The 21,317-nt window shown below is 39.5% G+C and overlaps 1 protein-coding gene across 1 annotated transcript in view; it reads right to left on the minus strand.

The window, feature by feature from the left end:
- The window catches only part of tnr (tenascin R (restrictin, janusin)), a gene marked incomplete at both ends in the record, with an annotated part of 92,719 nt that overhangs the window by 23,904 nt on the left and 47,498 nt on the right, over nt 1-21,317 (minus strand). The window contains 2 exons of the mRNA XM_080503804.1: nt 10,965-11,108; nt 15,396-15,515. Of these exons, the coding sequence (XP_080359930.1) occupies nt 10,965-11,108; nt 15,396-15,515 (264 nt within the window). The remainder of the gene's footprint in view (nt 1-10,964; nt 11,109-15,395; nt 15,516-21,317) is intronic.

Here is a 21,317-nt window from a genome sequence, read left to right on the forward strand (position 1 = left end):
GGCTTTCCTTTGATTTGTGGAGTTTGCATTGTTTACCAATATTATTATACTAAAACAGTTTTAAGGAGTATGTTAGATTTTCAATTCTGGGGGGGTATGTTCATAGTATGAAGACATTTTAGCTTCTGACAGCTCCCATAAAAACACCTTCAGTAATTGTACGTTATGGCTCCATTTCTCTTGCCTTTGACTGCTTTAAGAAAAAAAACAAACAATAAAAACCCCAGTTATAATAAATGAATAATTGGAGCACACAATAATGAATTTAAGTGGATTCAGTTTGATGTCCTGGAGGCTTCATCTTAATAAAGACAAGCCGTGCCTTGTTGACTTTATACGGTGAAAATCCCCAACAGCATAACAATCAGAACTGCTGCTTCTGACCTTGCAACACCAACAAATTAAACCCAATCGACCAACAGGTGATCTTCTTGGGGACTAAAAGTACATATAAACTAGGTTTGGATTTGTTAGCTCACAAATATAATGGGTAAATAGAAACAAAGCTCCTCTGCTGTTGTTCCTATGTAGGTTTTTTTTTGTTTTGTACAAACATTGCAAGAGATGAAGTTATGTGGCAAAAATCCAGCCTTTAATAAAACCTCAGAAATGGAGATGAAGGAGTATCGATAGTGTTGACATGTAAACTGTGTCTATGAAGGCCATTTTGAAGTGACTGGATTATCTATATTTTTCTGCCACTTAAAGCACAAATAACACAAAGATGATCAATGCAAAGTTTTAAGAGAGGGGCTGTCATCACCACAGGAGGCCTTTATTTCTCCTCATAAATAAGAATAAGAGACCATGGTTTGTACTGCCTTTGACTCTATGGATGGAGTGCTGCTTTTAGAAAACATTTCTCTGCTAGGAAGGAAGAAATAATAGTAAAGGAGGCCTTATAAATTGTCTACAGATGCTACAAATACTATAAAAAAAGGTTACAATGCCTGAAATAGGTACAAAAATGTATAAAGGAAAAATGGCAAAACCAGCGAGAAACAGCTTTTAAATCTAACTTAATTATCAACTGATTTTTTCCTGTTTGAATATTACTGTGAAAGAAAGATCATAAATATTTCCAGAAAAACAATGAAAATAAAGAGTAAATAAACTAAAGTGAGCCACTGATATAAGACTGTGATGCTATTGCACTGTTAACATATTCTTTAGTGAAAATGATTCCATGAAGAGGGTAATATCTTGCCTTCAGTAATCCTAAATCCCTACAGGACTGAGTACGAGCAGTGTTGAGACATGTTTCCATGTTTAGTCACAGCGTAGCACAGTCTCAAAAGCATTCCAGCCCGTGATCAGCAAGCCCACACAAGCTTTACTGCACGTTACATCACATCATCAGAGTATATTCTCAGTCCATGCGCAGCTTTCAGCTCCATTAAAGCGCCTTTGTTGATGCTTCATCCACATTGTACGGAAGCTCACCTCAATTTCCCCACTTTACATCAGCCTTTTTGAGTCACTATCTGATCCTCTGACGAGGCATCGGCGCTCTGTAGCTTCATTATAAAGAGCATAATGGAAAATAGATGACCCTGAACTTGGAAAATCAGTTTCCTGGAGTTACATCATGACGCGGGAGCGCGTCGACAGCCACTCAACCAACAGTGCTGATTGTAGGAGAGGTGGGGTCACGGAAACAAATGGAGCACTCTGCTTTGTGCACAGTGTAATCCAATGTCACCGCTGAGCATATGAAATAAAGTCATCCAATACATGGCTGTCTTATTCTCTGATTCGTCTCTGTCTGATTGCCTGGCTTTTGATTCCCTTTTTTCCCTGTCTTCCAATTGTCTGCCTGCAGAGAAACTAATATGGCTTTCTATGAGGAGCTCAAATTTGCTATTTCAAGTGAGCTAAAAGGGTTTGGAGTTTTAACTTTCAACTGCAGCCAGAAATTGAACCCATGGACTGATAAAACTCTGCACATACAAAGTGAAAGCACACCGGCTCTCCACAGACCTGTCAGTGGAAACCATACGCGTGTGCACATATGGAAAGATCAATGACAGCTGGGTAATTACCACTGTGTATGTAACCATGTTAATAACCTCCAGAAAGAAGCGGGGTGCCTTCACTCCAAAGACAGTGATAGGCAGATCCACGGGGTGTGACATGGGGAAGGTATGAAAAGGGGAAGCCAATAGGAAACAAAAAAGGGTTTTAGCCTGAGAGGCAGTATCAGATAAAAGCAAGCACTTTGCACATTGCTATAAAGTCTATTGTTAGTCTCTTTCACTTCTGCTTTTCCTGCGTCTTCTTTCCTCCCATGCCCACATAAACATGCATCGTATTATCTCTATTCACAATCCTCTTGCCTTTCCATGCCTTGTACGCCTCCCCATTTCCTTGTTATCTGACAAGCAGCCATTCTAATTTAATCTTTAGCGTGAATTAAGTATATCTTGGTTCTTGACATCTCCGCCTCTTGATGAAGCGCAGGTGGTGGATTGCGTACTTGTGTGGGGACATTGAAAAAGCATAAAAAGCAAGATTCTTACATCTCCAATCTTCCTTTGCCTTCATTCTCCAATTAAATCCATTTCCCAGTTTTCTCTTTCGTCTCATTTCCCAAATTAAACCTTTGCACGGAGCCGAGCAGGTGAGCAGGTGTCACCACAGTTCCTGGCAGCTCTGAAGCGTAGTCTTCAGATGAGACAGGTTTGAACAATGGGACAGAGATGAATAGGTTTGGCTACATCTAATGACTCATTAACACGAGCTGTAAACAAACCTAGAGGAAAGAAATAAACAAGCATGCAGCGCAGCAGATGGGAAGGGCAGCATGGGCATCAGCAATTTGTTACAGGAAGACAAGAGGGAGGAAGTTATTCTTTTGGACTGGATATTACATCTCTTTGCCAATTTGTCAGGAAACGATTCTGCCTGCATGATGTATAGGATTTCTTTGCATAGATGGAGTCAAATTTCACGTAACCAAATGCTTCTTGGGATGGATGTCACAGATGGAATTATCAAGCAGTAACTGGCTTTATTCTGGATGCCTAGATTTAACGTAAACATCCCTAAACAACTTGTCCTGTGAATTTCTTTTTGAAAAATAGGAGAATAAAATGTAAGAATATCTCTGGCATGTAGTTCTGGCCCCATTAACGGCCCACAATAGTCAGTCTCTCATAGACAACAAATATCAGATCTCGGCATGCTGCACAAAGCCCACACACTTACTACAACCCGGCATTAGCTTTTCCTTCTTAAATCTGTTTGTATCAAGCTATGAAACACACGAGTTGGCAATTTGAGGGCACTTTAGATTTATGAACGAGGAAAATCAAACCGTACTGATGCAAAATGATATGTTAAAACAAGTGGCCTGCTTCAAATGTTCACAACTGTGCGCTGTTTGTAATGTGGCTATTGGTGAACAATGTGCTTGGAAACTGGCAGAGCAGTGAAATTGTGCTATTTAAAAGAAAACCATTCACACTTTAAATATAACTTTAGAAAGTTTGCATTGAGGTGATTCACAGACTTGAATTGCTTTGGTCATGATCCATTATGCTTTTAAAATAAAAATATATATAATTTCATAAGACAGTAACAACATAGAGTCTGATGTTCAGGTCACAACACAGCTCTCCAACAAAGACTTTCAATGACTCTCAACTATAAAACCACCAAGTCCCAGGAGAATATGGACTGGGAATCATGACACTCTGGAGTCCACCATCTTTGTTGCAGTCCATCCACTCACACATGAGCAGAAGAACTATTTACCATGGCTATGGTACGCCTGCTCTGTAGCAGAATTTCAGAAAAGTTGTCTTTTCCTCCGTCGATGCAGTCAGAGCCTTTTCAAAAAGTTCCATGTTGGGAGCCATTTTCATAAAGTTGTGTTTCCACTGACTCCAAGCACACTTAAAACCCACTGAAATGTTTCTGTTGCTGTGTAAATGGGGCCTTAATCATCCTCAAGTCAGGAATGCAATGGAGTTAAAGGTGGTGTTCATGCTTGTTGTCTGGTGTATCGCTACGATCGGTGCAGCAGGAACTGAACGGAACAGGTGCAATGAGAAACGTTCTGTATTTGAGTGTATAAATGAGGGTCAATTAAATGTACTGTTTTTCAATCTGTTAACTTTCCTATAACTAGATAATCAAAATCAACACACTTGAAGCCTCATCCCCGGTTAAAACCAATTTTGAGATTAACTAACAAATTCCCTGGTAAGCTACATCGTCAGTAACAACATTATTACACCTGCAAATTTCACATGGATCTTTACAGATAGCAAAGTAATTTGTGTCCTGTCAAAGCATGAGCACGTTGGCAGCCAGCCAGCTGCTGTCGATCAAACACAGACATGTTCGACGATTAGGCTGAGATGAAAAGAAGCGTATTTTTGTTATACTGCAATATACTTTTTTTCTTCTCCTAATTAGATAACATGCAGTGAAAGACTGATGTCGCCGCAGACTCTAAAAATGGAAAATATATTAGCATTATAAGTGTATTGCTGTTAGGAATTAAGTACTGTGTAAAGTGAAGAGAAGCCTAATAGTGTCAGGTTTGGATGAATATATATTGGTGTCATCGGCATAATGACAAAACAATGATCAGCACTGGCAAACATGGAGATGTGTGCTCTTAAACACCAACAGCTAAAAATGCTTTACCATCCTTGAAAGGTGAGGATCGCAGCTCTTTGATAGCAGCAATCTTCACTTGATGAACAATTGCAGGCGAGAGTGCTGTGAGTGAAGAGGCACACATCTTTGAGGCGTCAAATACTTTCTAAGCTCTTCTCAACAAGTGGGTCCAGACACACGTTATAAAGACAGTCCCCAGCCAACAGGCTTATAGAAACAAACAAAGCAAAATCTACCCCTATAGCTTAAATATCAGGCTTTTGGGGAGCCAAGCTCTCTTATTCTTTGTTGAACTCTGGAAGCAAGGAGACCAGACAACAAAACAACCCTCAGCTGTGGGTAAGAGGCTTGAGAATCAACAAAAGGAGTCCACCACCATCAGCAAAAATGAAAAATATAAAATACAAGATGCACTTTTGTCTGCAGCACTTTGGCTATGCTGTGTTCAGTGTGGAGTGGGACGCACATATTTTCCTGTAAGAAAAAGCTCAGATTTGACAGCTGGAGTTTTACTGACCTTTTACTCACTCGACGTCAGACTATTGCATATGCTTCCATAGAAATCTGACACACCAGAACAAAGGCCATTACTAATGCATGGACTTATCCAAGAGCAACAAGGAAATTAAAACACAATGGGAGAAATCTTATGCTCCTGGGGGAGAAATGTGGTAACAGGAGGAGTTCTCAGCTTGTGATTCTACGAGCTTTTATCGATGCTGGCTCAACATATCTATTTACATTTTCAAAGAATTTCTCACAATATTACAATTTTTTAAATGAGCTATTAAATTTGATATTTGTTGAACTTCCTGGTTTTATTTATATAAAATAAAACATTCACCAGACCTGACATGCAGTCAAAGAAACATTTTTAGGCTGAAAAAAAATATTGCTTAGAGATGGGAGTCTCGTAGATGATAATAGTAGATGGTATAAATATCTCTTAAATATCTCTTGTAAATGCGTCTACGAGACTCCCATCTCTAAGCTGCCTGATTGATTGCACATATTCAAAGAGTCATTCCAAAAAAAGTCAGACATAGACAGAGCAGGCGGTGATAGATCCGTTGCTGGAGTAGTTGACCAAAACAATCAATGGCCTCATCTTCTCTCACAGCTCATTCACAATGTGACATTTCCCACTGAAGCATAACGGCCCCCCCAAAAAAACAAGCTGTGCCAGCTGAAGAGATCCAAGCGTCAAAATTTCAATTAGGAAGTTTAATTAACAACAATGGCAAAAGAGTTCTCCGAAGCTGAACGGGCTGACTGAGATGCCCCCTGCTAAGGCGTGCCATCATCCAGTCCTTGAGGGAAGAAGCCTCATTTGTTGTTTGTGTGTGCATGTTTTTGTACGGTGACACATTGAACATAGCTGCATGAACACAGCCTTGTATCTGCACCAGGACGATAACCTGAGGTAACTGCTCATTAGTAGGATTAACAACTCCCATGAATGAAAGGAATCGCAAAGACTAGAAATGAAGTGAAATCATTTGAACTCAGACATGAATTAAATACTGTATATTGAAAACGGACTCAATGGAGACTAAAACAACAACAATATAATCTTCAGTAAAGGCATTTCTAGGATAAAGTAAAGCTCTGGTTTGGCAGCAGTAATAATGACTGAGTTCTGAAGTCAGCTTGTATGAGTTTGGGTATTTCTTTATGTTTATGGAAATCAAAATCTCTTTACACACTAACATTATGGGGTCTTGTCAATTTTGGGTGAGCAACACAGTTCTTAAGATTTGAGGCAGGTTTGGTAAGTTTCATGTCTGATTGTAGAGTAAATCTTCAGTTCAGGAACAATCTGCACACAATTAATATGAGCACGAGTTCACTCAGCAAACACTTTTAACAGGTGCTGTGTTTGGCTTGTGCTGCATTCAATCTCCAATCTGACTTCTGATATCGAGAACACTTTTCAAACTGACTGCAACATAGTGCGGGGTGATGTTTTTTTCGTTCTTTCTTTTTTACAAATGGACTGATCTAACACAGAAACAAACACACCGTCAGTCATTGCAATGTGCCGGAAAGACACCTGCATGTTTGTGTTTTTCTTCTATACCAGTCGGGTCTCCAACCTGGAAACACACAGACCCACGGAGGCTCAGGTTGTAATCTGAACACAGATCATTTCTCCAAAATATGATCAATACATTTCAGCTAAGGTTACAATTAGGCAGTTATGGTTGAGTTCTGAGATTAACTATGCAGAAAATGATAAGTGAAATGTTCCAGAAAGGCACAACAACTATGTTTATTTTTTTCTCACCAATTTAAGGGCATTCGGTTAATTATAGTCAATCATATCTGACACTTTTATCATTGCAATTCACACCAATCATTACATACCTCTTTAGAGTGGTAAAAGCCACCTTGATCTCATTTAAAGCTGGTGTTGAAGCTATGAAGCCTTCTTTCTAATTGTTTTATGATTATACCTGTGCTGTACACCACATTTTCTTTAATCCTGCCATTACCATATTTTCCACACTATAAGGTGCACCAGATTATAAGGTGCACCTACATTGATTGACATAATTTACAGCTTTGTTAATATATAAGGCACACTGCATTATAAGGCGCATGGAATAGACCAGTGGTCAGCAACCTTTATAGCTCAAAACCATTAGGTTACATTTCCCACTGATTCTAACACCCAGAGAGGTACATGCACTTAATTTTGATAGTCCTACCTGCAGCCTATGCCAGGAGGACACTACACACAAAACCTTCTTCACTACTGGTTGACAACTTACAACTACCGGCAATAAACTAAACTACATGAACTAAGCAACAAAAACACAACACAACACAATTATTACCGACACCACAAACCAAATAGAACCCCCAATAATTGCATTTAAAACACCACAAACAGAAACTCCCATAATTCATTGCAGCTATCGGCTGCACTGAGGAGCTCAGGATGCAAGGCATGATGGGAATTCATGTTTTGTGTTGTTGGAGGTTATTGTGGGTTGTTGTTGGGCTTGGTGTTGTGTTGATTGTGTTTATGTGTTTTTGTTCCCCAGTTTAGGGAGTAATTATTTCATCTAGTTTATTTTGGTTTGTTAGAATGTTGGTGTGCAACCATGAGTGATTAAGGTGTTGTGTGGAGTGTCGTCCGCTCTGAAGATCCGGTTGCGAAGTTAGAGTTGTCAAAATATAAGCTTCTGGTTGTTCAGCTGTCAAATAGCAGTCTCGAGTAGAGCAATTCTTCCATATATAAGGTGCACTGGCAGCTTTTGAGAAAATTTGAGGTATTTAGGTACGCCTTATAGGGCGGAAAATACGGTAACTTGTTCCACAATGATGTTTTGGTTAAAATGGTAGAGCAGAAGGGCGAGAACTTGCTTAATCTTGATTGTCAGCATTAATACAGATGGTATAACGATTCTTCAGACTTTTTGGGTTTCAAACAGAAGGCGTCAGAAAGGTTACTACCACAGTGATCACTGGCTTGTGCCGGTCAAGCTTTCGTAGCAACGCCGCTTTTTTGGTCCTTCGACATGGGCTCTTCCTATCATTGTGAAGCAGAATTCATCAAGTGTGGATTGTTGCTGGGATTAGACACAACAGAGATTAGTTTTACGCTGCTGATGATGTGCGGGTCAAACTGTAATAGTCTGTGTGGATGGTTGGAGCATACGTTTATGGCCTGACAAACTTTCAGAAATTCAAACGACTTATATACGCACAGACTATATATGGCTAGATATGAAGCATGTGGATTTCTGCAAAGACTGGATATTCTGACAATTTCACCTAGACTTACTTAATAATGAGAAAAGAAATGGGACCTATTTTCACAATACATCATCTTTACAACAGACAAACGTCTTCATGTTTGGGGGAAAAAATCTGAAAATATCTATTTCAGTCTTTTGTGCCGGATAGCATTTCTCTAGAATAGCGTCGCAGGAATAAATTTAGTCTGTTCCACTCAGAGAAGGACAGCAAAGGCAAGAACCAAACTGTTTCTGTGATTCAATAAAAGACGATATTCAAAACAAAGCTAAATCCTTGTCCTCTTTGCTCACTTCACAGTGTCGCTTACATCCCTGCAATTTCCCAACTCCTTTCAAATTGAGAGCCTCTAACCAGAATATCAGCATGTTTCTTTCTTTCTATTTTGTTTTTTTCTCCTGTGATGCTGCTGTACACACGACTGGCGCATTCGTTTCCAAATTAGAATCAAACCTCAATCTGCCAGGCACATTTCTTTATGTATGAGTTTCTAAATGTATTTACAGCATTGACATGGTTTTAGGTGCACCCACTCCCCCCCCCCCCAAACCCCATTTATGTTTTGAAGCTTCTGCTGCCTGGCTCTCGTAGTTTGTCAGAGGCTGTTTCTGTTTCGAGCTGTGCGTCTCTGCTGCAGTGCAGGACAGGTAACTCTGGAGCTCCTTGGGGGATATGAACTCCTCTCTGCTGACTGAAAAGTTTTTTTTTGTTTTTCCATCCCCCTCTGTGTACGAACTCCAGAGGAAAAAAAGTTTACAGAGCTGCAACTCAGCTAAACTGGAACATTCCTCCACCTCTGTCAGACTGGCCTATAAAGGCGTCGTGGCTGTGTGGGGTCAGCTGGAGGTGAAACAAATTAAAACCTCAACTTGTGTGACATCGTGTTCAAATTCCAGGTATGGAGCTTTGTCCGATATGCGACTGTCCGCTACAGGTTCAACATTGAATTAGAAAACCGCGGTGTTAAAAGGACCTATTTAACAGCACACTGCCCACTACATGATTTCAACAGAGTATGATTCGTGTTACAAGTACACAAGTAGAGATGAGCAATAGAGAGGTATTTATTCTCAATACTAACTTAATCCAAATAAGACTTCCAGAGGACTGAAGCCAGCATTGGACAATCTCAACACAAATGCCTAACTTGGCTCCATGGAGGTGCAGTGGTTGGTATACCTCTCTTCAAAAGACCCTAGGGAAATAACAAACTCCATTTCTATGTTGTCTGAATGTTTCCTCTGGATAATTGGGCTTCCAAATTACAAGGATATGAATCTTTGGCAAACTCTAAAAATGTATGTGTATGGTTTCCAGTCTGTGTGTGTTGACCCTGTGGCAGACTGAGGAGGCTGCCTTCAGCCCACTGCAAACCAACCTTGGACACAGTGCTTATAAAGCCTGGACCATACCAAATTTCAAAGTAAGTAAATTACAAATGTTGCACAGACTGTGGATGAACAATGAGTGTCTTACAGGAATTAATTGATTTGCCACTTCTTATACAGCAGTTTCTAATAACAGTTCCTAAACAAAAATACACTTATGCGAACCGATAGTTTAATGCATCAGTCACCGAGTTCATCGATCTCCAAACATTTGTGTTTTCTTCCACATTGCATCGATAAACTCAAGATGGTGCTTCTCAGCTGCAAGGATGAGTCCTTGGTGCAACCCAATGTTCATTTAAAAAAAAAAAATCTTTTCAAATGCCACATGGGATAAAGTCCTTCCCTGGTGACCCACAACCTGACGTACACTTACAAGCATACATAAGCAGTTTATATCGCAGATGCAACAGATGACCATTTTGCAGATTTACATTGTTGATGTCAAAGTATATGGACTTGAAAACTATAGTGTATCATTTGGTCTAACAATTTAAAATATGAAGCTTCAATCGGTGGTAACTATTTTTAATAATCTAGACATTTTTACAACAACAATTCATTAATGAGCATTCAGTGAAGACAGGGTTATTTGGATATCTGAAGGTTTCACCATGGCTTTGTAAGCCCACAGAAGTTTCTTCCTTATGAGAGTGAATCATGCTGATAATAACACGTTCTGGTCATAACATGCTTACGATTTGTCCCCTTCCTGTACATTATCATTATCAATTAATTTCATACATCTATTTACTTACCTCCCAGGTCTCACTATAGCAGGGATGATAACTGATCCATGAGCCAAGACTTTATATTTTTCTTTATTAGAAAACATCATGCTGTGTGTATCGAGCTTTATTAATCACATAGGACACATGCAACCACGGCATTTGCCTCATTTTAACAACTTGTGAAGCTGTTGCCCATGGTCACGAACAACAGCAGGAAAATTGCTAATTAGCATACATCGCTTTTTCTCTAAATGAAACAGGACACCTGCAGGGAAAACACACGCACGCATGCACGATTGCTCACATGCACACAGAGAGAAATTTAAATTCCAATCACAAAGGTGTGAGTCGGGCCTGGATGAGGGACCCGCTGTGAGCCGTGCTAAACCAGAGTCACCACGCCGCCCACTGCACATTGACACCAGCAGAACAAAGTGAATACAGTACGTACGTGTTTGGAGGTTGGTGATGACGGTGCCACTGGTCAGGGGTCCTTTGGTGGCATAGAGGGCCACAGAATAGGTGGTGCTCGGCTTCAGGTTGGACAACTGGTGCTCCTGCTTGTTGCCTTCCACCAGAAAAGTATCAGCCGTAACTAGAAAAATACCCAAAACAAAACAAAAAAAACCCACATGCGTTTACTATTCTGTTTTTTCAGCTTTCTATCAACAGCAAACATTGCACCACTTTGTAAATGTGCCCTGGCCGAGGGTAAAAAGACGCATTTCAATCTCAAAGTCGGCAATGCTTGACATTGTTTGGTTACACTTTAACTTCAGCAGATGTTTTGCACCTTTAATGTTCCTACATGAACAAAATAGGCCACATTTTGAATGTGTTTTAATGTAAAATACAAGTTAACAGTGGATTTGTCAATTTATCTGATTGCCATTTACCAAGATGATCAACCATATTGACAAATAATGACCTATTCGACCACAGGGTTTTGTTTATTGAATGAATATTGATCTGAATATTAAAAAAGCACTGGAACCCATGGTTGGGACTAAGAGGACGACAAATGAACTACTCAAATGTCTTCTTCCTGTAACAAAAAAAGAAACAAATGCAAAACTGGACCCGACAGAAATTATTTTGACATAAGCAACTGAATCAATATGAACAAAAATGAATCATGGGACATCGGCAGTTCAACATACAGGTACCACTTCTGTCAATTTGATGCTTGGTTTACTTTTTGTAATCATTTTCCATTTCTTTCTTCTGCTGTTTTGCTTCTGCAAACTATTATTAAAGGTTTCAAGGTTTTTCTCAGGTACTGTAGCAGCATTCTACTGTCATACGGAGACATCTTGAGGTCACATATTGTAAGTGCAGCTGGATTTTGATAAATACTTTGCTTCTTAATTTAAGGCACCAAAAAATCAACAGAATAACAGAAATAATCAAATTAGTAAACTTGAACATATGTTGAACATCAAGATTAGTACTTTTAAGAAGTTTCTGCTGGTGAATCCATTTGGGGAAAAGGATGTTCAGCATCTTGGCATTTCAAGAATCCTGTGCACTTCATCTGAACAATTGTGTGTTTGATGCTTCTTTGAAAAGTTGAAAAATCTGTAATATGTTTTCATTTCATCTTATTCAAATTCCTTTTTTTATGGCATAATTGACCTGTTTATCACTTTTGATATGCTCTCACAATTCCCTTTAACTGTATTTTTTTTCATTCCTGGCTTGTACTTCCTGTTTCCTTGTCATTTCAATCAAGAAATCAGACGGAAATTAAATGACACATTTATTTAATTTATCTGTGCCAGCAAATCTAATTACCAATTTATAAGACAACTGTGGAGAAAATCAACTGACTGGGTAAAGTGTTTTATATTGAAGCTCTACTGTCCACTGGCATATAGGAGGTTCTGATTCATGATGATGATGATGATGCATCAAATTACAAATGCATTCCATCTGCTGGTTCAAAAATATCTTTTGGACATCTGAAGGAAAAAGAAAAATCTGCACTTCTTCACTGACCATCTGTCTTTGGACTCGATATGTGAATCTCACACTGACAGGGATGCTTGTTGATTGTGATTACATCTCCGACACCACAGTCGACGCACACAAATGATTTCTATTCCATGATGCACCATTAATCTCCTGTGTGGCGTGGGTATTGGTGCCAATGGAAATCTAGTTTGTCATGCACGATAATGCTCAGTGGAGTACTCATTTATTGACCTTGCTTTAATACATTAATGCTCGAGGGAATTTGTCCAGAACTTTAGATTGCACTTGTCTGAACCCGACTGGGGCTCGTGTCCAAATATGTGTCGGGCATACAGATACAGTCTCCGTACCTCAGATGATCTGGCTGCGGTCCAGTCACTTGGGGTGTATTTCACACACTGACTGCAACAAGCTGTGTAATACTGATTCATCGGGATAACTTTGGTGTGTGGGTGGTCATGTGCAAATGAAAAATATGCTACTTGAAACATTTTCTCCGGTCAGTTTATAAAATTCAGAGTGTGAACAACAACTCGGATCAATAAATGTCGTGACCTGCGGGCTTAACAGATATCTTCGTTGGGAGTCAGTGACTACTGAGAAGTGAAGTTAAGCTTTTTTTGCCATAGAAAATGTATGATAGAAAGTCAAAACAATATTAGAAACTCAACACATTTCTCTTGCATACCAACTGGAGACACATGTGGGCTTGAGCTGAGCTCTCAGGCACCGTTTATACAACAACAAAAACAAACAAATCCACAAAACTTTCTTCAGTTTTGGTGGCTCCGTTTACACAACGCCGGTGTTTGGATCCACCGCATCTGTGACTTTTTTATACTGGCTGCCAAGGGGAAATTTTTCTTTAACATTTTCACCACGAGAAGTCTGAATTCTTCACTGTAGCTCTTTGTAGCAACCAGTCATGTAATAATGATAATGATTACATTTGAATAATACTGCAATCATGTTCAAATGGAATAAAGCAAACAATGTCATAAAATATAAACACACATTGGAAGGAGTTTAACATAAGTATTGTCAATGAACGAGTCTGACACGGTGCTATCCACTATACCTATGGTTGATTATCAACTATAGGTTAGGTAACTAACTATAGGTAAGTTAACTGTACAAAAACTGCAATAAAACTTTATTCCAAAGGAATACTGACTTATTTGAGTTTTTAATGCTGCCTGCCTCAATAATGGATTAACTGGAAAACAGTCTAAAACTTAAAAAGTTATTGTCCACATGTTATTACTCTGTCGGCAAGTTAGCTTTTTTTTTTTTTACATCTAAAATTACAAAAATGAATATGCCTTTGGCACATATTACATTATTGGTTGCTACTCTGCTTGAGTACCAGAAGAATTGGAAAAACAAATAATATTAGCTTTCTTCAAATGTTGCATTGTGAGCGTACGCCAACAGAACTATTCAATGAAATCTCAAATTTTAATTAAAAATGATGATGCTTTGTTTTCTGAGCTCACTCCACACTAACAATGCTAAACAATTTGATGAATAAAAATTCATCCAAAAAAAGGAAGAAACGAGTTGAAATTGAGACTTTTTGTGTAACAATGTTTCTGGGCATTGAAGCTTTTCGTGTTGCATGTTTGTGTAAATCTGTTTCAACTTGCACCTCATTTGAAAGGAACATACCGAGGATGACAATTATGCCCATGAATAATTTGTAAAATCTCTGCCAAAGCTAAGCTACTTTATTCTGCTGTTGATTTTTGTTTGGTGGATAGGATGGCTGGAGTTTGTCAACTTGGAGGACAGACTTTAGTCCCTGATTGGAAATTTATGGAACTGCTCCTAGTTACCAGATGCTCCCTCGATATTTCTCGATATTTTTTAGTGTTGTGATTACCTTCACTCTGAAGCTGGGAACAGTCAATAGCAACAACGGCATAAGCTGTGTGGTTTTGGCAAAGGCGATCTGAAAATTCCTTTACCAGTCCAATCTACTACATACAGCTTCATACCACTAAAGTCTGATGCTCACAAACGTGGCACCATTCAAACAGGAAATAAAAAGTATTTCCAAGCGTCACATTGATTACCAAGAAGAATGTACCACACAAATATTTCTTCACTTCTTTGGCTAGCTAATTTTGCTGGTTTGGAAGAAGATAATCTGCAGTGGAGCCCCGAAATGGAAAATTCCTCCAACAGAAGAGGATTTTTCTCTGTCGCTCACCGCTGCTTTAAATACCCTGCACGTGGTCAAGCACCTTTAAACCAGTATCAGCTTTTGGCTGACTTGCTGCAGCTTTGGCGGTCATCCACTCTGTTCAAAGGCACAAATTATGAATCGACATAATGAGAGGCTCATCAACTATGGCGGTCTGGTACCTGCCTGGATGTGACTGTCAGACATCGGAGACACGGGTTGCATCAGAAGCGCATGCCGTGTAATAACTGCATGGTTTGTGCCAAGGCTAAGTAGTTCACCCAGGCATAATGAACTGCTCTGAAAGACAAATGGCCACGCAGAATATTTTGCTCGAAGGACGAACAACACCGATCTCACTTCTTAACGGGGAAAAACACTGTGCAGGAGTCTGTCACAACTACACAGAAGCAGCACCTGCATACGCTGTGATCACGGCTCCTGATTTATGCAGAGGAAATACAGTTTGAACAGCCTGTTTAGGTCTTTTATTTTTTTCTTGTCGCGCAGAGATTTTCATAATCAAGGTTGGAACACGCTCCATGAAACACATGATACACAGTGACGAGAACAGCAACTTAAATTGATGTGTGAAATTGTGAAGGTATGGTTGCATCATTTCAGAGTGACAAGTGATCTGCTTAATTGACATTCTGTCTGCACCCGAGTGGTGTCCCAGATGTAAACGTGTGCCTGTTCATTATCCAGTGACTGGCAACTCACCCTGGTTGTGTGTGAGAGTCAGCACAAAGTTGTCCACGTTGGAAACGGGGGGATTCCACCTCAGCAGGGCCCCCTGGGGTGTGATGTTGAGGGCTGTCAACTCAGACGGCAAATCCATTGCTACAGTTGGGAGACGACAAAGTTCAGGGTGTCATTAAACGACTGATTAACCTTTTTACTGACATAGTCTCACTTTATAGTGATCATACTTCACAGAGCAATACGGAGAAACATTTTTCAAATATAAAGCAGGGTGTGAAACTCATAAATACTTCTGTACATGATCTGTGTTATGTGAACAGCAATAGTCTTTATTCATTTAGTAAAGCACTCTGTGACCATTTTTATTGACAGCACAATATGAAGTATAATTTAAATTGACAGCAGAACTAATATAACCGAACAAATTACACACCGGGGCAGAAAGCCAACATATTCAGTCGATGAAAACTTTCCCAACTTTCATGTGATTACAAAAATGTTTGAATAACAACTGATACCAGCTTGACTGGTTGACTTCCTCTCAAGAGTTTCCGTATATCCACAGAAAACTGATACAACACAGACAAAACTTTAAAATGTCTTTCTCAAAAGGACTTTTATACATGGCAGGAAGCCCTTCAAATGACTCGGATATAAAACAGCAGACAACAGCAACATTTGCATAACTCGAACCAGTGACGCTCTGGCTTTTTTCCTGGAAACCAACTGAAGCAATTAATAAACTATCAAAGAAGTTGCCAATTAATTACACACTGACAGCTTCTTCCATTGATTAACAATTTCTATTTCAAAGCACCTGGTAATTGCATTGCATAATAAAGCTTCTGATGCAACCTTTAGCTACTGGATGGTGCAATATTTTTTTTTTATTATAGTTAACACTTTGCATCCCAATGATGCAAAAATAAACACCCTACATTGCATATTGTGTTAATGTTTTCTTTCTTACCATTTTTAAAATGTATTTTGTATGCATCCAAACATGAAGCATCGCCCTATTTGCTGCAATATGCAAAAGTGTTATTCTGTATACAGTGAATTATAATACAATCACAAAAAGCTCTAAACTATCAATTATATTGAAGCAAGTGTGAAAGTAAAAAAAAAACAACACAGTTTTTCTGAATGGTAATTACAGAAACAGACAGAGCACAACGTTTTGCATCCAAATGATTAATGATGATTCTCTTCATTGTCTCCTCAATTGTAAAACACATCAAACAGAATTGAAAAAGCGAAAAAGACTATAGAACATCTCAGATAGTCTCCCGAGCTTCCCGTCTCTCCTCCCTCTTCCTAATTTCATTCTCAGACTGCTGGACATGCCACAATTGAGTTTGAATTTAATTATACCTTTAACCTCAATGTTTCAACCCCAATTTCTCCTCAGGCGTGTTATTTTGGCACGGCAGAGAGCGTGATGGGAGATCGCAGAACGCCGCATGTGATCCAAGACTCTTTCCAGATCAGGAGATTAATATTGCCCTCATCAGAATAAAAAAGGAATCACACTCATTAGTACACAGAAGTGTGTTAGGCTCTTTCTTATCGCAACAATAGATGAACAAACCTGATTAAAATCATTACTTTAATTGGCAAAAAAAAAAAAAGAAGGTTTAAATGAATTTAATGGAACCTTGCCAAGCCAATTAGCCCGGCCATAGAGATGGAAGAGAGACGCCACTCCCCCCAAAATGAAAAGAAAATCTAAATAAACAGGTCATCCTCCTTCATCAGGTCACAGTGTTAATCCAATCATCACTCTCCATCTCCTGATTGCTCGGGTGGATCACGGACTTGGGCTACGTCATGCTTTCCATCTGATCTGTATCTGAGAGTGCTGGTGAAGGGATAAAAGAAAAGGATCCAGAAAATCCAATAGAATGGATGCAAGCTGCATTTTAAGTAATGGGATGAAGCAGCTAAAGAAAACACTGCATCGACACACTATTGCCAAGCTAAATCTTCTCCTCGTGACGCCAGAGCGGGATTACATATCCAAGTGATCATGAGACACATGGACGGACGAAATGTCTCAACCTTGTTTTGAATGCTGTAATATTCAAGATACTGAAATAAATTCTAGTCCTGTTCTTCTAAAGCTCAGCAGAGAGCTTGAGTCACCACTATTCAAACGGATCAAGTAGTACTTTTCTACTGTCCATGGCCAAAGAAGACACAATGGAAAAGTACAGTGTGACACAATCAGAGAAGATCGATTATTTTTTTTAACTGCAGCTGAATAACATTGTCCACGATTTGATCATTATTCTAAAAATCAATGTCCTCTCAACAAGCGATGAACATCAACAGTTTTTCTGAGCTTCCGGATATAACCTTGTAAAAATATATAGACTTAATCACTCTGCAGACACTTATCCAAACTCACAGTTTAGCACATACACTTTGTGAAAGTCCACAGGACAAGCTTCATACCGTTCGGTTTGGCTGACTCACAAAATCAATGTTGCAGCGACTTTGTTAAAAATTCGGTTTTAATTTCATGGACAGCAGCAGCATAGTCAGCAGCAACACAAAATGTTAAGATTTCAAAAGGATCTGAAGGCTGGACTGTTGTTCTACTCGTTTTACTAGTCCTATGACTGCCAGCACTAAACGAAACAATGACAAGACTTGAAGATGTGTGAAGATGTTGGTATTAAGGGTCTACACTGCTGCCCTCGTTTCGGAGCCACAACAGCGGTTGGAACTTAAACCACGTATTTAGTTACTTTTCATGCTACCCCTGTTGAAGCTGGGATTCCCCCCAGGAACCCCTCCACACTCTCGATCAAGACTTAACCCAAACATTCCAGAGTCAATTTAAGGGTAAATACAGCCCGTTGTGGAAGTGTAGCTGCTGGACATGCAGTAAAGGGCACAAAAATCCCAGAAAATTAATTATAGCTTGAATGCCTCAACATTTGGAGGACAGCTCGTCTTCCACACGACTAGTTTGCACAACAACCCCTTTACTCAAAGGTGGAATTTCAGTGTCGCCCCTGCTGTGTTGATCATTGAGGTTACTCTACTTTGTGCATCGATGTGGCCATTACACAGAGCCGGCTGCAGCAGGCGGTACAGTCACTAAGACCTACTGAGTAATGCCACACAGCAGCCTGTCTCTGTATCCTCTCCCATTATTGTGGCCGAGCAAAAGAAAGTCCCTTATCAGTGTGTGAACATGATCTACGCATTAAACTTGTGCCTGTTGGTGATTGTGGTGTCGTACTAATACTCACACGGGGAAAACCACGGCAGTGTAAACACTCGTACCTGCTGGCCCAGCAGTGTTTGCACAGCGTGCGGTTTGTGTTGTAGTCTGACCGCATGTAAACTAACTCATTGATGACATTGTATCAGGGAAATGCTGCATTTGGAAGTAAACTGCCTGTTAATTTGTTTGAGACATAGCTACTTATTACACCATGTCAGCAGGCAATGATGAGCTGTGGGTTTGAAGCCATTTGGCAGGAAGAAGTGAAACGTTCTTCAAGTGGTCATTATATAGATTCACAGTGAGAGATAATTGCCTTAACTTTAACAGTTTTTTGTGTCCTGCTTAAGTGTGAAATCAAACAGTGTTCCCTGCATGTTGGAACATTATTATAGTCTTTAACTCAAAGTTAGTCAGGCAATACTTATTGGTTATTAAATAATTAACAGCTAGTTGTACATTTGCTCTTTTCACATTAGCAGCTTCTATTTTCTGTGCCCACTTAAGAAGTGTTCAAAAAAGAAATCACGCACTTGGCTGAATTGACCCCTGTTACAGTGGTAATTGATGGTGATTTTAAGTGCTATCTCTTTAGTGCCGCTCATGGAGAAGCGTTGTACAGAGAAAATGGGTTTACAAGTGACACCATGCATGAGTCCAGTTTTATGAAGAAAAAAAAATGCTGTGCTGAACACTGGATATTTTGCTCAAAGGTCCTGCTCTGCACAATTTTTTTTTGTTTGCAATTTTCCTGACATTATTCAGTTATTGGTATATGCTCTTTACAGCACATGAAGTCAAGTCTTGACCACAAGTGAAAACAATTCAAATCTATGGTACAGTTACAATGAAGGGAAATATTTAATGGTATTTAAAGTGTTAACTCTAACCATGCATTACAGTATCTGTATGACTTGAGAATGAAATATATCTATCTGACGTTTGAGTGGATCCTTGTCCATAAAGTCCAAAAAGACATATGATAGTAGACAGATGACATTTGTTGCTTAATAGTATATTTACTTCTTTGCAATATTGGACCAAGTTAACATGTGACTTCTGTTGTTTATTGTTAAAACAAGCTGTTGGTTTGATTGTCATGCATAAAAACAACAATTAACTATGCTAGAATGTAAAGAAATGCCCTCAGACAACATAATAAAGTTGGGCAAAAAAGTATTTGGCAGCCACCGATTGTGCAAGTTGTCCCATTTAAAAAGATGAGAGAGGTCTGTAATTTTCATCATAGGTACATTTCAACTGTGAGAGATAGAATGTGAAAAAGAAATTCAGGAAAGCAACACAGACTTTCAACTCCCTCCACATCATTTCTATTGGGTTGAGGTCTGGAGACGGGCTCCGCCACTCCGGGACCTTGAAGTGCTTTTTATGGAGCCACTCCTTCATTGCCCGGGGGGGGGGAGGTGGGGGTTTGGGATCATTGTCATGCTGGAAGATCAAGCCACATTTCATCGTCAATGCTCTCACTGATGGACGGAGGTTTTTGGCCGAAATCCCATGATACATGGCCCCATTCATCCTTTTCTTAATACGGATAAGTCGTCCTGTTCCCTTTGCAGAAAAGCAGCCCCAAAGCAGAATGTGACCACCCCCATGCTTCACAGCGAGCATGGTGTTCTTGGGATGCAACCCAGCATTCTTCCCCCTCCAAACACAGCATATAGCGATTATACCAAAAAGTTCTATTTTGGTCTCATCTGACCACGTGACATTCTTCCAATCCTGCTCTGGATCATCCAGATGGTCACTGGCAAACGTTAGACGGACCTGGACATGTGCTGGCTTAAGCAAGTTCCTTCAACTTCGTCCTATTCCAGCTGCATGAAGAGATAAAGTGAAAAACACATTTAAAAATCACTGATTAACCTCAAATGCTTATTTTTTGGAAGGAAACTGGTATCCTATGGTGAAATACATATGTGCACAGGGAGAACATGCAAATCTTCAGAAAGACCTCAAGCCTGGACTGGGTATATTCTCTTACTACACCCTCATCTACCCAATCCAATGCACCTTTACTTTAATCCTTTCTTTATTTGTATTGGTATTTATACATTTTAATTTGTGTCATCTAAATAGCATTTTTTTTTATATTACTTTAACAGATAGTCGGACTACAGAAAGTTCCCAATTATTTTTTCTCCCAAGAATCTTTAAAAAACGAGGAAGAAAGGAGAACATTAATAGTCTTTGGACTGTTTTGGGAAGAAGAATACTTTATCCAGGGTCCTGACACTTTGTTAATGAGCCCCATCATTAGCCCTTAAACAAGGCTTCACGTAGTCCATTTAGTGTTAACCTTGCCAAATTCATCTCAGATTAGCAGTACCTGCTGTGTTGGCAAAATGAAATATGGCTCCCTGCTTCCTCAGCACCACTTGCAGTAATTGATTATGGAAGTGAAGTAGCAATTGTGGCATTACTCAAGTCATTGCGTATTTGGTCAGGCAATGTTGGATTACTCTTCCCAATCCCCTGTTTATGTATTGTTGTCGAAAGCAGCATTAAAGTGTCCCTGGTTGGGCATTGTGCAATGTGAGGAAAATGTTATTTACCACTTCTAACAAGCTTGACTTTGGAGTTATGCTCTGTTCAGGCTATTACAGCCCCAACGGCTCTACTCATTGTAAGTACACTAGGATTGTAGGAGAAAGAGGCTGATAATAAAGCATTGGGGGGAG

This window comes from Blennius ocellaris (genome assembly GCF_963422515.1).
Source record: "Blennius ocellaris genome assembly, chromosome: 10".
NCBI lineage: Eukaryota > Metazoa > Chordata > Actinopteri > Blenniiformes > Blenniidae > Blennius > Blennius ocellaris.